This window comes from Cetorhinus maximus, chromosome 13, assembly GCF_964194155.1.
Source record: "Cetorhinus maximus chromosome 13, sCetMax3.hap1.1, whole genome shotgun sequence".
In the NCBI taxonomy this organism is placed as follows: domain Eukaryota; kingdom Metazoa; phylum Chordata; class Chondrichthyes; order Lamniformes; family Cetorhinidae; genus Cetorhinus; species Cetorhinus maximus.
This window is the reverse complement of record NC_135891.1, coordinates 17,659,288-17,674,798: the sequence shown is the minus strand read 5'-3', so window position 1 is coordinate 17,674,798 and position 15,511 is coordinate 17,659,288. Positions and strand designations below refer to the sequence as shown.

The 15,511-nt window shown below is 41.4% G+C and overlaps 1 protein-coding gene across 3 annotated transcripts in view; it reads left to right on the top strand.

The window, feature by feature from the left end:
• The window catches only part of lama5 (laminin, alpha 5), a 266,062-nt gene extending 252,704 nt beyond the window's left edge, over positions 1-13,358 (top strand). For all 3 annotated transcript variants that reach the window (XM_078555045.1, XM_078555046.1, XM_078555044.1), the window contains exons 72-80: positions 1,349-1,481; positions 1,779-1,927; positions 4,128-4,317; positions 5,976-6,128; positions 7,361-7,520; positions 8,071-8,201; positions 10,186-10,279; positions 10,798-10,917; positions 12,900-13,358. In XM_078555045.1, coding sequence (XP_078411171.1) covers positions 1,349-1,481; positions 1,779-1,927; positions 4,128-4,317; positions 5,976-6,128; positions 7,361-7,520; positions 8,071-8,201; positions 10,186-10,279; positions 10,798-10,917; positions 12,900-13,048 — 1,279 coding nt within the window. In that variant the 3' untranslated portion in view covers positions 13,049-13,358. The remainder of the gene's footprint in view (positions 1-1,348; positions 1,482-1,778; positions 1,928-4,127; positions 4,318-5,975; positions 6,129-7,360; positions 7,521-8,070; positions 8,202-10,185; positions 10,280-10,797; positions 10,918-12,899) is intronic.
• Positions 13,359-15,511: the final 2,153 nt, after the last annotated feature.

Below are 15,511 nucleotides of genomic sequence, written 5' to 3'. Positions count from 1 at the left end.
TTCAGCTGGACAGGAAAGCAGCAGATTACCCACTGAGAACTCAGCTAAAATACTATAAGGGCCATCGAGTGCATTAATTGCCCACTTAAGCGCCTCAATTGGCCCACACTGGTAGAATTGTGCAGGCAGGTGTGCACCTGCTGGATTCAACGTGCCTCCCCATTCCCCCCCAACATCCCCTCCACCCTCATGCCCAACAGCATTAAATCCAGCCCAACATTTCCGGATGATCACCTTTGATCAGAATTACATTTGAACATACAAATTAGGAGCAGGAGTAGGCCATTCGGCCCCTCGGGCCTGCTCCGCTATTTGATAAGATCACGGCCGCAACTCCACTTTCCTGCCTACCCCCTATACCCTTTGATTCCCTTGTCAGTCAAGAATCTATCTAACTCAGCCTTAAAAATACTTAGTGACCCTGCCTCCAGTGCTCTCTAGGGAAGAGAATTCCACAGACTCACAAACCTCAGAGAAAAAAATTCTTCTCATTCCCATCTTAAATGGGAGACCCCTTATTTTAAAATTGTGTCCCTTAGTTGTAGTCTCTCCTACAAGAGAAAACATCCTTTCAGCATCCACCCTGTCAAATCCCCTCAGGATCTTACATGTTTCAATAAGATCATGTCAATTTGAAAAAGTTAGAGCTGTAATAGGTTTTATGTAAGTACAGAGAAAGGGGGAGGACAAGAAAGAACAAGGGGAAGGTCTGTAATAGGATGGAAAGTGGGAGAGATGGAATGACAAAAAGGATGATGGTGTGAGAGGAAAAAGGGGTGATAATGGAACAAGAAACAAAAGATGAGTCTAGAAGAGGTATAAATGGCAACTAAATTGTCACCAAAAGCTGCTGTCCAAAAACAAAAATAAAGCAAAAAAAAAAGGGAAAGAGGTTATGATCTGAAATTGTTGAACTCAGTATTGAGTTCAAACAATGAGGTGATGTTTCATGAGCTATGTTGAAATTCAATGGATCAATGTAGGAGGTCGAGGATACAGAGGTCAGAGTGGAAATAATTTAGCAGCCTGGAGTCCAATAATCATTGGAATGTGAATTAAGATATGACTGCTTCAGTTCAGTTTTGGCGCCAACAGATTCAGTAGTAACTTTTCAAAAAGGAATTGGATAAATAATTGAAAGGGAAACATTTGCAAGGATTTGGGGGAAGAGCAGGGACGTGAAACTGTTAATAGCTCTTTGAAAAAGCTGGAACAGGGATGATGGACCAAATGACCTCCTGTACTGTATCACATCATGATTCAGAGATATTTTTGCTGCTATTATACAATGTGTGTGCAACAAAAGGATGTTTTCATTATTTTTTTTTCACTTATTTTTATCATACAGTATAGAACCAAGACCGCAATCAGTTGTAGATCTCCAGAAGCATAAGATAATGGTGGGGTCAGAGCTAAGCAGTTGCCCCAGAGAAAAGCCACCCCAGCAGATCCGATCACACAGAAAGGAGAAATCCAGACAGGTAAATGAAATTTAAGTCAAATTCTCGCATGTCATTATTCCAGTCCGTTAATTTTGCAGAAATTCACAGATATAAACTCTGAAGTCCCTGTGGTTAAATCGTTTTAACTTTGTGCAACAAAATTCAATAACACTTTACATAATTTCCTGCACTTCAACCGCAGCTGATGTTTTGTATTTTTCTTTTTCTTTTATTATGTTGAGGTCTTTTGTTTTTAAAGAATAATTCTTCTCTTCTTTATGTCTGAGAACTCCTTGTGTTTGGTACTTAAGTTTCCATTTGTTCTGAACCTTGAAGGTTATAACCAAGCTTGAGAGGAAACAGCAAATGTCAGAAAGTTGCCACTTGCCAAAGCAGCCAGCGGCAGCCAGTAATGCTCATTACTTCAGGGGCTCCCATCTCAGCCGCTTGGAATATGACAATATCCCAGAATCATTCCATATGAGGTAAGGCCTCTCTGCTGTTCTTCTTTTCAAGTGGCTTTAATCATTAAATTGAAGCTGTCACATTTGTTTTCATTGCATCCAATTGTATTGTTCATTTCTGAACTATGTAGTCACTTCTATGATAGAAGAGAGAGTTCCCTGAAGAAATTTTCATTCTTCAGTGGGTGAAAGAAGAGGAGGACATTTGACTGGTCGATGTTGAGTGCAAAGTGGAGAGAGAATGAGTTCTCAGCAATTCGCATTTTTGTAGGGGAGCATTTGACTAATTGTGGCATCAAGGAACCCCAGGAAAATTGAAGTCAATGGGAATCGGGCACAAAACTCTCCACTGGTTGGAGACAACCTAGCACAAAGGAAGATGGTTATGGTTGTTGAAGGCTAACCATCTCAGCCCCAGGACATTGCTGCAGGAGTTCCCCAGGGCAGTGTCCTAGACCCAACCACCTTCAGTGTTTCATCAGCGACCTTCCCTGTATCATGAAGTCAGAAATAAGGATATTCTCTGATGATTGCACAGAGTTCAGTCCTATTCATTACTCCTCAGATACTGAAGCATTCCTTGCCCACATGCAGCAAGACCTGGGCGATATTCAGGCTTGGACTGATATCTGGCAAGAAACATTCGTGCAAATCAAGTGTCAGGCAATGACCATCTCTAACAACAGACAATCAAACCATCTACCCTTGACATTTAGTGGCATTACCATCACAGAATCCCCCACACTCAACATCCTGGGGGCTGCCATTGACCAGAAACTTCACTGGACCAGCCACATATGCTATGGCTACAAGAACAGGTCAGAGGCTGGGAATTCTGAGGCATGTAACTCTCCTCCTGATGCCTCAAAGCAGTCCACCATCTACAAGGCACAAATCCGAAGTGTGATGGCATACACTCCACTTGCTTAGATAACCACAACTCCAACAATACACAAGAAGCCGGATACCAACCAGGACAAAGCAGCCAGCTTGATTGGCATCCCATCCTAAACATTCCATCTCTCCACTGCTGGCACACTACATCTACAAGATGCACTGCAGCACATGCAGAACCATGGTTCCTTCAACAACACCTTCCAAACACACAACCTCTATCACTTAGAACAACAAGGGCAGCAGATGCATGAGAACATCACCATCTGCAACTTCCCACCAAGTCACACCCCATTCTGACTTGGAAATATATCGTCATTCCTTCACTGTTATTGGGTCAAAATCCTGGAAGTCCTTCCCTTCACCACAAGGACTACCGCAGTTCAAGAAGGCAGTTCACCACTACCTTCTCAAGGGCAACAAGGAATGGGTAATAAATACTAGCCTTGCCAGCAATACCCGCATCCCATGAACGTATACAAAAAATTTCTTAAGGATCAGAGTTGGTTTCTCAGTACATCTACTCTGTTGACTTATGTTAATGGAATCTTCCTTTATCCCACCTCAGAATCTTGGACATGTCAAAAATATAATAGTCCCTTGTTCTTCATGCTTTCCTAAACCATCACAGATTCACTGGGTAATATAAGGCCAGGTTTGCGGTCACATGCCCATCAAGCCAATCTTCCCCCAGAGCCAAGGCAACTCAGTCTTGTGTGAACTTATTGATAGAGGTCCTGAAGGTGGGGGTCTTGTGGCATAGTGGGTAGCATCCCTACTCTGAACCAGGAGCTCCGTGTTTGGGTCCTATTCCAAGACTTGGTGGCCGCAGAGGGTGCATTCATAACATAGCCAAGCTGGCTGATTACCAACCTGCAAATCCACACAATGTGCAAGTGGCAGGCGGTAAGAGCAGGAGAGTCTCCTGGTCAGCATGAACCTGCAGAAGGCAACAGCAAGTCACTGCAGTACCTTGCCAAGCATAACCATGGACTCAACACATGGAAACCCATGTTCGCCAACAACATTACTGGGCACATTACCTGAAAAGAGAGAGGTCATGAAAGGGTTAATTTTACTGCTGTTACCTCATTGGTGAATAAATGCTCAATCAGAACACAAACTATCAATATTAGCAACTTTAGAAAATATATATATTAATAAGAATATGAAAGTAAACTTTGTACAAAAACTTGGATGCTTCCTGACATAAGGGAATGGCAGAGAAGTACTCAGTATTGTCATGCTGGAAACTGTCCCTTATACTCTGAATGTGTCTTTGTGAATGTGAGGGCTTCATAATATTTCCTTTATGTTGATTCTCCAGGTCTAGTTTTTCCATGGAAGTTCGCTGTAATTCATCTCATGGGATGCTTTTCTATGTATCCAATGAATTGGAGAACTCCTTCATGACTCTCTTGGTTTCCAAAGGACGTTTTGTCTTCATGTTTGATATCAAAGGGAAAAAATTGAGAATTGCAAGTAAAGAAAAGTATAATGATGGAAAGTGGCACACAGTAAGTAAAGCAAACTCAGAGTATAAGACCTTGAGATAATTTCTACTTACCGCGCTATATCTGACATTTAGATTGTTAATTATTTAAACTATTTCCTACCCTTTAATGAATATTAGAATGACCTCAGACTGCAATTACTTCAATTTTCCATTTAGATTTTATTTCCAATGCAGGAAAGAGCGGCATGAATTAATTGCAGGAATTCCAAACTATCTTTCCTATCTGAAATTGTTGAAACAATGGCCTGACATTTTTAAGACTTATCTAGGGCTATTCTTTTAATAGGATTTCTCTGAGAGTATGTAACATTCAATATACAGGGGTGCCAAGTAGAGCATTGTTTGATCTGGTTTCGGGTTTTAAGTGTTTTAACTCATGGTAACATTGGTAAATGAGAAATGTTTAAAGAGAATAAGGCCTCTAATGGAAGCATTTTGCAATTGTGATCTCCTTGTGCTAAATCTGGTCAGGCCGTTATGAAATGCATGTTGAAAGTAATTAGAAATTTACATTATGAGCCAAATTATGTATTTTTTTTAATCTAAACGCCTATTTGCAATACAAAATCCAGACTTGTGCAAATTGGTGAATGAAGTCTAAACTAAATGGTGTTCCTGAAATAGAATCCACACTGGCTTAGTGCTGTCGGATGCACACTCAGTCCATGGTTTCCAATTCTATCTGTGTTGTCACAGACAACTAGCAGAGACTGGGCTTCAATCCACTGGTATATAGATTTATGGCTAGTAACCCTCGGGCTGCATGCAGCTCCTTAATAATGAACGAAGTACAACATTGGCCGAGGCTTGCCAGCTGTTCACATTACATTCCTCAGAATTGGCAATGGATTTTTATTGGGGAAAGAACCTACAATTCTGAGAAGGAAGAGCTTTGAAGAGAGGGCTATAGGGAGATTTATGATATAAATGAATCGAAGATGATTGGAGACCCAAATAAAAAGGCTTAGACTCATGCTGAAATATTCTGATTTATTTTTTAATAACTAGATCATATATTTATTAAGCAGCAACGCTTGAAGGACAATCCTGGCCCTATGGAACAGCAATATTATTCAAATGTGTACTGGAACATGAAATGAAAGTCTGAGACAAGTTAATGAGTTTCCTGATCTTCATTCTGTGCATTTATTTCAGTTAAAATCACATGGCCTTGTGGGAAAGCAGGCTTCTGTGGTTTAGAAATTCGACTGTATAGCGCCCATTTTTCGGACACTCAACAGCTTATCAAATCTCCGGTGTACGATTAGGAAGTGCATGATCGTTACAAGCCGGACATGCACTCCCAGCCATCTTAGTAAAGAGCAGGGTCAGCATGCAGTGCCCGGTCATGCTTAGGGAAAAAAAACCAGGCCCTAGCCAACAAATATTAAAGTACGCTTACCTAAATAAGGAGCAGGAGTGCTTCCTCATGCCCCACGTTTAAAGCACGAGGGCTGCTTCAGGCAGCCAAAAATGCTTGTGGCCATGTTTGTAGGCCTTTGTGTCTGACTGCACGCATATCTACACAAATCATAATCAGCTTTAAAGATAAATTTGCATATGTCTGAACAAATGTAACTAGGATAGGTTTCAAACTGAATAAGTTTGGGTTCCATTGCTGCAGAATTTGCCTGTAATGATAAATTGTATCATTTCTAGATATTTTTCAGTAGGGACAGAAACCAAGGGCAGTTGGTGATAGATGGTCTCCGGGCACAGAGAAGCGATACCTTGGTCACAGCTTCCTTAGATGTCAGAGCTCCATTCTATGTGGGTGCAGTACCAAAAGGAAAAGCGAAAAGGATTGCTCAGGTAAAAAAAAAAAGTTGTTTGGCTTCATTGCAAATATAATATATTTCTAACCCTTTGGGTGTGGTGTAGAAAACACAAAAGGCTGGATTTTCATCTATTGTCCCATCTGAGTTCGGGTAGGATAGAAGTGGAAAGGAAAAGAGCATCATGTGGTGAGGCCTGCATTATTTCCACAGCGAGCTCCATACCTGTCTATTCCAGTCACAACAGCCTTTGCCTGTCTGCAAGTAAATTACAATGGATAGGCGAGGCCCAGCAAGTCACCCCATTCCCCTACCATCTGTTGATTCTACTGACACCATGGACCATCGTGAAAGGATCCTTGGAGCACACTGGAAGACCTGACACAGTCTTTTGGAGAGACCTGGCCTGTAGTGCCTTAGATCTTACCATTTTAGTCACCGACCCTGTGCAGGTAAACCATAATATTGTAGCAGGAAAACAAAATACAAAGCCTGTTCCACTTAAATTCTCTCAACATGAAGTTTACCTTACCCTCATTCAATATGAGCAATGGAAACTCAATCCAGTGCAAGAACAAGGAAGTTGTGCCAGGTTGGAGGAATCATGCAGACATTGAGTCTTTAAGGCCATGACACACATTATGCACTCTCAGTGCAGGACACTTATTCACTTGGTAGCAAAATTGTGATGTGGCCTGTTCATCCTATATTTTGTTTTTCTCCCATGTGTTCTGTGCAAGCAGAGCAGCTTATTAGAAAATAACTATGAATGGGATGGTTCTAATAGGGCTGGCTATTTGGTCCAATTTCTTTCTTCCTTTCCTCCTTTTTATCCTAACACATGTGAAGTAGTTGGGATTTTTTTGCCCTGTTAAAAGCTTTAGATAAACATACGTTGTTGAAGTTGCTAAATCTTTGCTAGGACAGAGCTCCAGGGTGCTGATCCAACTCCTCCAATTCCAGCCAAGTGGCCATTCTTCTGTGAACCTAGGCAGTGATTGTTGGCAGGCTTCTCAACATCCAGCCAAGCCTGCGGATGGGTCCTCTACTGCCCAACCGTCAGGGATCACTGGATAGCAGTCACCTTCCTAACCTGAGGGTCAGCTGTTAGTGCTGCTGGCCTGAAATCAGCTAACTGCTCAGTATCAACCTGGGATCAACCGGAAGCAGACAAGCTCACTTGTAGAGATTGCTTTCAATGTAGATGCAACTAGTAATGTTGCACTTTGATAATTGATTAAATTAATTGTTAATAATTTATTTCTACAGGGTGCTGCGGCTGCCAGGTTTGTTGGTTGTATCCGAAACTTCCAACTAGATGGAAAGGCAATGGAACCTCCAACACGTACTTACGATGTTACGCCATGTTTTGAAGGAAGTCTTGAAGCAGGAACATTTTTTTCTGCTGAACGGGGCTATTTAATTATAGGTATTAAAAATTTAACTATTTCCATCTCATTAATCAATATTATCCAACCACTATTTACAAATTGACTTTAAAAAAAATTGAACTTTAAAATTGTTCCAGGTTGAATTACAGGTTCATTTTTTATTTGTCTTCTTTCTCTTGATAAACCATAACTTCATGCTCCAGTGCTCATTATATACTTGCATCGTATTCCCATTTTCTCCCCTCGCATCCTGAGGATAAAGCTTTCTGCTAGGTGTGGTTCTAAGGGCTTTTGAATTTCTGCCCAAGTCACCATCATTCACATCTGAGGGAAGGTGATGAGGGTATCAACTGCAGGAGACAGCACAGTCGACCTACATTCTGCCCTCATCTGTTGATCACACATGATTTCATTCAAAGAGCTGACATAGATACGATGGGTTGAATGGCTGCCTTCCGTGTTTTTGATTTAATGACAGATTCCAGCAGGATTCACTAGATAGTGATCAGGAGTGGGACCCACTCGTTACCCGTGTGTGCTGATGCTTTCAATCTTAATTGTCTCCTGAAATATTTTCTTCTCTTTCAGATGAGTCTTTTGTCCTCGGCAAAGATTATGAGCTGATGCTTGAAGTGCGGCCCAGGAGTCTGTCAGGTGTACTTTTCCACGTTGGAAGGAAACAAAGCCATTACTTCAGTCTGTATGCAGAGAATGGAAAGGTGAGTGACTTTGTTTGCTTCCTTTTAAGACTGGAAATCATTCTTTTTTTAAAAGAAAAGCTCACTGTTCAGAAAAACCTGAGCACGTCGTCAAAAATTTAAAGCTCCAGTCCAGGTAATGAAGATTTAAGGTTTTTTTTGGCTTGATCATGATTTAGAGGACGATCTGTTTGGATCAGACCTTTAATCTGGGAACGTAACCTACATTTCGAATAAAATGGCACTTTGTATCACCTGAACACAAATTTCTACTGACTTGTCCAGATTATCTCACTGATTATTATCACAGAGCCAGACAGAGTGGTGCCATGGATTTTTCACATCTAAATGACCTCTACCAATAGTCTGTAATAAACATCAAAAATACACATACATCATAAAATGCTCAAAGCTCACCACAGGCACGCACTTTTATTGGATTGTGCAAAGTTTTCATGCTTTATTTGGTACTCACAAAAACACATTTGAGAGTTCAAAACATTTTGCATGATTTGCAAGTGATGAGATACTTTTATCTCTCATAGCATCATAAAATCAACATCCTGGGGTTACCAGTGAACAGAAACTGAACTGGACTGGCCATAAATACTACGGGTGCAAGAGGAGGTCAGAGTCTAGGAATCCTGTGGCGAGTAACTTACCTCCTGACTCCCCAAAGCCTGTCCACCATCATCCACAAGGCACAAGTCAGGAGTGTGATGGAATACTCTTCACTTGCCTGGATGAGTGCAGCTCCAACAACACTCAAGAAGCTTGACATCATCCAGGACAAAGCAGCCCGCTTGATTGGCACCCCATCCACAAACATTCACTCCCTCCACCACTGGTGCACAGTGGCAGCCATCTACAAGGTGCACAGCAGGAACTCACCAAGCCTCCTTAGACAGCACCTTCCAAACCCAGGGGCTGCTGCCCTACAGAAGAACAAGGGCAGCAGATAGATGGGAACGCCACCACCTGGAAGTTCCCCTCCAAGCCACTCACCACCCTGGCTTGGAAATATATCACTGTTCCTTCATTGTTGCTGGGTCAAAATCCTGGAACTCCCTCCCTAGCAGCACTGTGGGTGTACCTACACCATATGGACTGCAGCAGTTGAAGAAGGCAGCTCCCCATTACCTTCTCAAGGGCAATTAGGGATGGGCAATAAAATGCTTGCCTCTCCAACGACGCCCACATCCCACAAATGATTTTTTTGAAACATGGTTACATCACAGGAGGAAACCATTTGACACATTGCACTTGTGTGTGTCAGCTTTCTGTAAGAGCAACTCGGTTAATATCACTCCCCAGCCTTTCACCAAAGCCCTGCAACTTTTTCTTTTCAGCTAATGATCCAGTTCCCTTTTGAAAGCCATGATTGAATCTGCCTGCACCATCTTCTCAGGCAGTGCATTCCAGATCCTAACCATAAACTGCATGAATACATTTTTCCTTGTGTCGCCATTGCTTCTTCGACCAATCATTTTGAATTAGTCCCCTGGTTCTTGACCTTACCACCAATGGGAATGATTTCTCCCCTACCTACTCTGTCTATACCCCTCGTAATTTTGAACACCTCTATCAAATCTCCCTTCAACCTTCTCTAAGGAGAGCAGCCTAGCTTCTCCAATCGAGCCAAGTAACTAAAGTCCCTCATCCCTGGAAGCATTCTCGTAATTCTTCTCTGGACCTTCTATAATGCCTCCACATCCCTCCTAAACTGAACATCTCAAAGTAATTTACAAGTGAAGTAGTTTACATCAGGCAGGAAAAAAATCTGGGAACGTGACTTAAAAAAAAATGAAGGGATATATTGAAAGGCTGTGAAAGATCATAACCAGTGTCTTCCTGAGCAAAGGACTAGCCTTCCATTCATGATCAAGTGATATACTTAATGTTAATAAAATAAGCCATTTGTAGTTCAGTTAGCATTTGGAGCAGGTTGTGTAGGAAATGTTCTGGATCTCCATTACTGACCTTATTGTATTTTCCTTTTTGTTAGGTTATAGTCCAGTTAAATAATGGAGCTGGGGATTTCTCTGCAACGGTCATTCCACAACAGTCTCTGTGTGATGGACAGTGGCATCGCATTGCAGGTAAGAGTGAAGTGCGTACATATGTACCAGCCTAATACATGTAATCAGATGAGCAGGGTGTCTTCTTTCCAAGTCTAGTGCTGCAATTATTCCATTCTATTTCTTCATGTTGTTTCTGTAGGATGGAGACCCTTAACAATGTAATCGGGCAATGGACCCAGTGTTAAGAGATTTCCTGAGGATCCGGTTGGGTGGGGGAAGTGGGTGGATGGCTGGCAGGGAGGTAGAATGGTTATGTTATTATGCAATTGAATCAGAAGGAAGCATAAGCAGCATTTGTAAGAAGTGAGCCATAAGACCTCTGTTCAGTCCCGAGGTTGGAGTCAGGAAAAAGGCAACTACCTGTTCTTTGGAGCTGGAAGCCTTCTGGCAGCTATTTGTGGGTTAGATTCAAACTTGGAACTTGGAGGTGTAACAACAGTTTGCGAACCCAGTGTGTCATCTGACCCCCATGCTGCGGGTAAATTTTAATGCATCCAAAGATACAACCTGATTTATTTGTTTCCCTTCATTAATAGTTATCAAAAGGAATCATGTGATACAACTTGATGTGGACACAGAGAGCAACTACACAGTAGGACCATTACACACTCCTCGTACCAATTCCAAAGAGATACTTTATCTGGGAGGTGTACCAGGTGAGTTATATTAGGTGCATCACAAGTGGAGCAATTACTAAATTAGATTTTATTTACAGTTGCATGTTCTTAATAGTTAAGTATCGTTTTAACCTTCCTAATATGTTCTGTGTACAATTCCCTGGGACAGGATTTTCCCTCCATCGGGGGGAAAGTTAAAGAACGGGCAAACGGAGGTGCACCACCGATCTGCGCCCCCAATCAGGGGCACGCTGCCATTTTACGTGGGCGGGCCAATTAAGGCCCGCCCAGCATGACGTCCGCCAGGAAACGCTATGCACTCCCTGTGTGGGTGGGGGGTGAATACCTAAATCGAGAGTGCGCTCTTTCATGCATGCGCACGAAAGAGCGCACTCATCTCTCTGAGGCTAAGTACTGTCAAAAATATTAAAACAGAAAAAAAATTCCCTGACAAGTCCCTGCATGTGACACTGTCACATGAGTTGGGACATGTCCATAACTTTTTAAAAAACTTTAATTAAATTTTTAAAAACCTACATGAAACCTCATCCCACCTGTGAATGAGGTTTCATGCTTTTTCTAATGCCCGCCAGGGCTCCTGGCCTGCCCGCCAACCTTTTGAGGTTGGATGGGCAGGTCCATTAATTAGTTTCATGACTCTGCCAATGGCCTCAATTGGCCATTGACAGGTCGGCGGACGCACAGCTGATTTTGCTGAGCCCCCACCTCCCTGAAAATTTAAATGGGGCGCGGTGATGTCGGGAGTTCCGCCCGACGTCACCACGCGTCATTTTACACGTCGGCGAGTGGGTCCTGCCCCCCCACCCCACTCGCCGACGTGAAAATCCTGCCCCTGGAGTCAGTGGGCTAACTTAGTTTATGGTAATTGCTTCAAATGAACCTATTTACTTTTAATCCTTATTTCCTGGTTGCTATTCAAAGACCTCTGCTGAAAGTTATTTACATAATCCAGGTGAAGACCAAATGTAGCTCAATTGTGATGCACATCATGGTTAAATAGCCCCAACATCTAGGTTTCACACATGAAGAACGCTCGCAATATAAGGTATGCAAAGCTGATTAGCACATATGGGACATGTACATCTGCTTCCTTCAAGAGGAGAAGGGAAAAATTAGTGGCAGGGATAATACAAGCTAGAATTTTACATTTTAAGGTATTGAAGCAAGTGGAAGGCAAGATTAAAAACCCATTGTTGATAACAAAAAGCAAATTATTTCTTTAATGTTCTTATTTGTTCTTGGCCTTCAGGCAATGCTGGCAAGGCCACCCCATTCCTAGCTGCCCCAAGAAAGTAGTGATGGTTTGTCTTCCAGCAGTTATTTGTACACTTCAGATAGCATTACAAGCCAATTCCATGGTGTAGGACTGGAGTCACATGGGACTAAACAGGGTTAAGATGGCAAATTCTTGTTCCTCAAGGACATTAGTGAACCCATTGGATTTGTCCACAATCAAACAGCCATTATGCTCACTTTTTCTTGGTGCTAGCCCACACATTGCCAGATTTGACTTCACAACTCGCCATGGTGTATTTGATCTCATCTTTGGTTACTGGTTCAAATGTATAATCGCTGCATGATCATGCCAGTGATTACACTGATTGCTTTATGATCCGATCGCTGACAGTGTTGGTGAGGGCATATGGGGTGGAGGGGAAGGAAAATAATGTCCAGGGACTCGAGAACTGAAATTTGTGGAGTAAACAATCTAGGTTTGCCTGTTACATGTCAAATTATCAATTTGATTGATATGTCCAGTTGCTTTGGCAATATTATTATTCATCGGGTTATTTCTGCCTTAAACATATCCAGAATCAATTAATTACATCCTGTATGCAAACAGCCTCAGTATTTGGTCACAGATGATTTCTTAAGTAATTGGATAAAATTCAGGTCAATAGCAAACTGCCATCAAAATAAACCATAAGCTATTACAAAGCAACTGATTTATGAAATGCTGTTGTATGAATACCTAAATGTTTCCCTCTCTTGTATTTCAGACACAGTGCAAATTCCAATGTTGTCTTCTATACGTTATTCGTTTGTCGGCTGTGTAAAGAATTTCCTAATTAATCAAAAGGCTGTACAGTTGAATCGACCAGGATCCATACATGGTGGCGTCAGTACCAGTGGTTGCCCGCTGTTGTAAATAGAATGTAAAGAATAAAAAAAAATCAAGAACACTTTACCAGGGCTGTTGATTTCCAATCCACTTATGCACTTAAATATTTGTACTGTATTTCAGAATCTTGCTGTGGATTTTTATAAATTTAAGCTATTTTAATGGACTTTTTATTTGGTATTTTGGGAGGAAAATATTAAAATGGGTAAAATTTATCCTGTGACACTGGCTTTACATTATCTTGTTTTAAGATCCCTATCATTTGTAGCACTGACTGTGCAGAACACTGGTACATAATTTGAGTCAAAATAAAACTTATCTATATTGATTCCTATAATGTATGTTGTTTTTAAACATTCTGAATTATCAGCTATTAGCCTCGCATATTCATACCATGACTTGAGATAAAATGTGAAGCCACTTTTCCAAAATTAAAATCAACTTTTAGTGCTAAAGGTTTATAAAGTTCAGAAATTAAAGTTTGATCAAGGTACAAAGCTTTTTTTAAACAATCCCAAAAAGTGAAAAGATATTTGAGTGAATGTACCGGTAAAGGTACACTTTTTCTTGCTACCTGTTATTTGTTCCTTATATGGATTCTTACCTATCTAATAATACTTTTATGTTCAAATGGTTGTATATATCACTTTCTAGTGTGTTTTCCACATTTGGTTGATCACAACCAGGATGTTCATAGAAGCACAATGATTAACCACAGCGTCCTTCAGGGCATGGAGAGAAATCAGACAGGCCCCTCCCATTAATGCTCATTGATCCCATAGAAACTGTACTCAGGGTACCAATACAGGGCATTGGTGAGACCGCATCTCACATTCAGTGTGCCGCTTTGGTCTCCTTATTTAAGGAATGATGTAAATGTGTTGGAGGCAGTTCAGAGGTTTACTGGATTGATACCTGGAATGAGTGGGTTGTATTACGAGGAAAGGTTGGACAGGCAGGCCTTGTTTCCACTGGAGATTAGAAGAGTGAGGGGTGACTTGATTGAAGTATATAAGATCCTGAATGGTCTTGATAGGGTAGATGTGGAAAGGGTGTTTCCTCTTGTGGGTGAGTCCAGAACTAGGGGGCACTGTTTTAAAATTAGGGGTCGCCCTTATAGGACAGAGATGAGAAATTTTTTTCTGAGGGTTGTCCAACTTTGGAACTCTCTGCCTCAGAAGGCAGTGGAGACGGGGTTCACTGAATATTTTTAAGGCAGAAGTGGATAGGTTCTTGTTAGGCAAGGGAATACCTAGATTAAGCTGAAGTTCCAATGCTTTAAGCACTGTAATATAGCACATATTTTAACACATTGCATCACTGCTGCAACAAGATATCTGTTGCACTTGCTAAACTGACCTTTTCTGATCATTGAGACATTACTGCAAATGTTCATAAATTTACTGCAATATAAGCACTAACATTTTAGTCCTACGTCCCATTAATTGTAACCTCTTGCTGTCATGATGTAAATCAAGTAGCACATAAATTACGAACCAGGAGTAGGACATTCGGCTGCTCAAGCCTTCTCCGCCATTCAATAAGATCATGGCTGATCTGACTTTAACCTCATTCCTGCTTTCCCCCGGTAACCTTTCACCCCCTCACTTATCAAGAATCTATCTACCTCGGCTCGAAACGTTGACTGATTTCTTCTCCACCGATGCTGCCAGACTTGCTGAGTTTTTCCAGGTAATTCTGTTTTTATTTTGTTTTGGGTATTCAAGGGCACTGACTCAACCACCTTTTGAGGAAGAGAATTCCAAAGTGTCTCAACCCTCAGAAAATATTTTTCCTCGTATCTGTCCTAAATGGGAACCCCATTTTTGAAATAGTGACCCTGAGTTCTAGATTCTCCCACAAGAAGAAATATCTTTTCCATATTCACCTTGTCGAGTCCCCTCAGGATCTTATGTTTTAATCAAGTCGCCCTTTACTCTTCTAAACTCCAGCGGATACAAGCCTAGCCTGTCTAGCTTTTCCTCATAAGATAACCCGTCCATTCTAGGTATTAATCTAGTAAACCTTCTCTGAACTGCTAATGCATTTACATCTTTCCTTAAATAAGGACACCAATACTGGTCTCACCAATGCCCTGCATAGCTGAAGCATAACCTCCCTACTCTTGTATTCAATTCCCCTACAATAAATAATAACATTCTATTAGCTTTGCTAATTACTTGCAGCACCTGCATATTAACCTCTTGCAATTCATGCACTAGGATACCCAGATCCATCCGCATCTGAGCTCTGCAATCTCTCACTGTTTAGATAATATGCCTCTACTTTTTCATTCTACCAAGATGGACAACCTCATATTTTTCTACATTACACTCCCATTTGCCAGATCTTTGTCCACTCACCTAACCTATCGAAATCATTTCGTAGCCTCCTTAGGTCCTCTTCACAACTTATTTTCTTACCTATGTTTGTGTCATCAGCAAATTTAGCAACAATACCATTGGTCCCTTCATCCAAATCATTTTTATA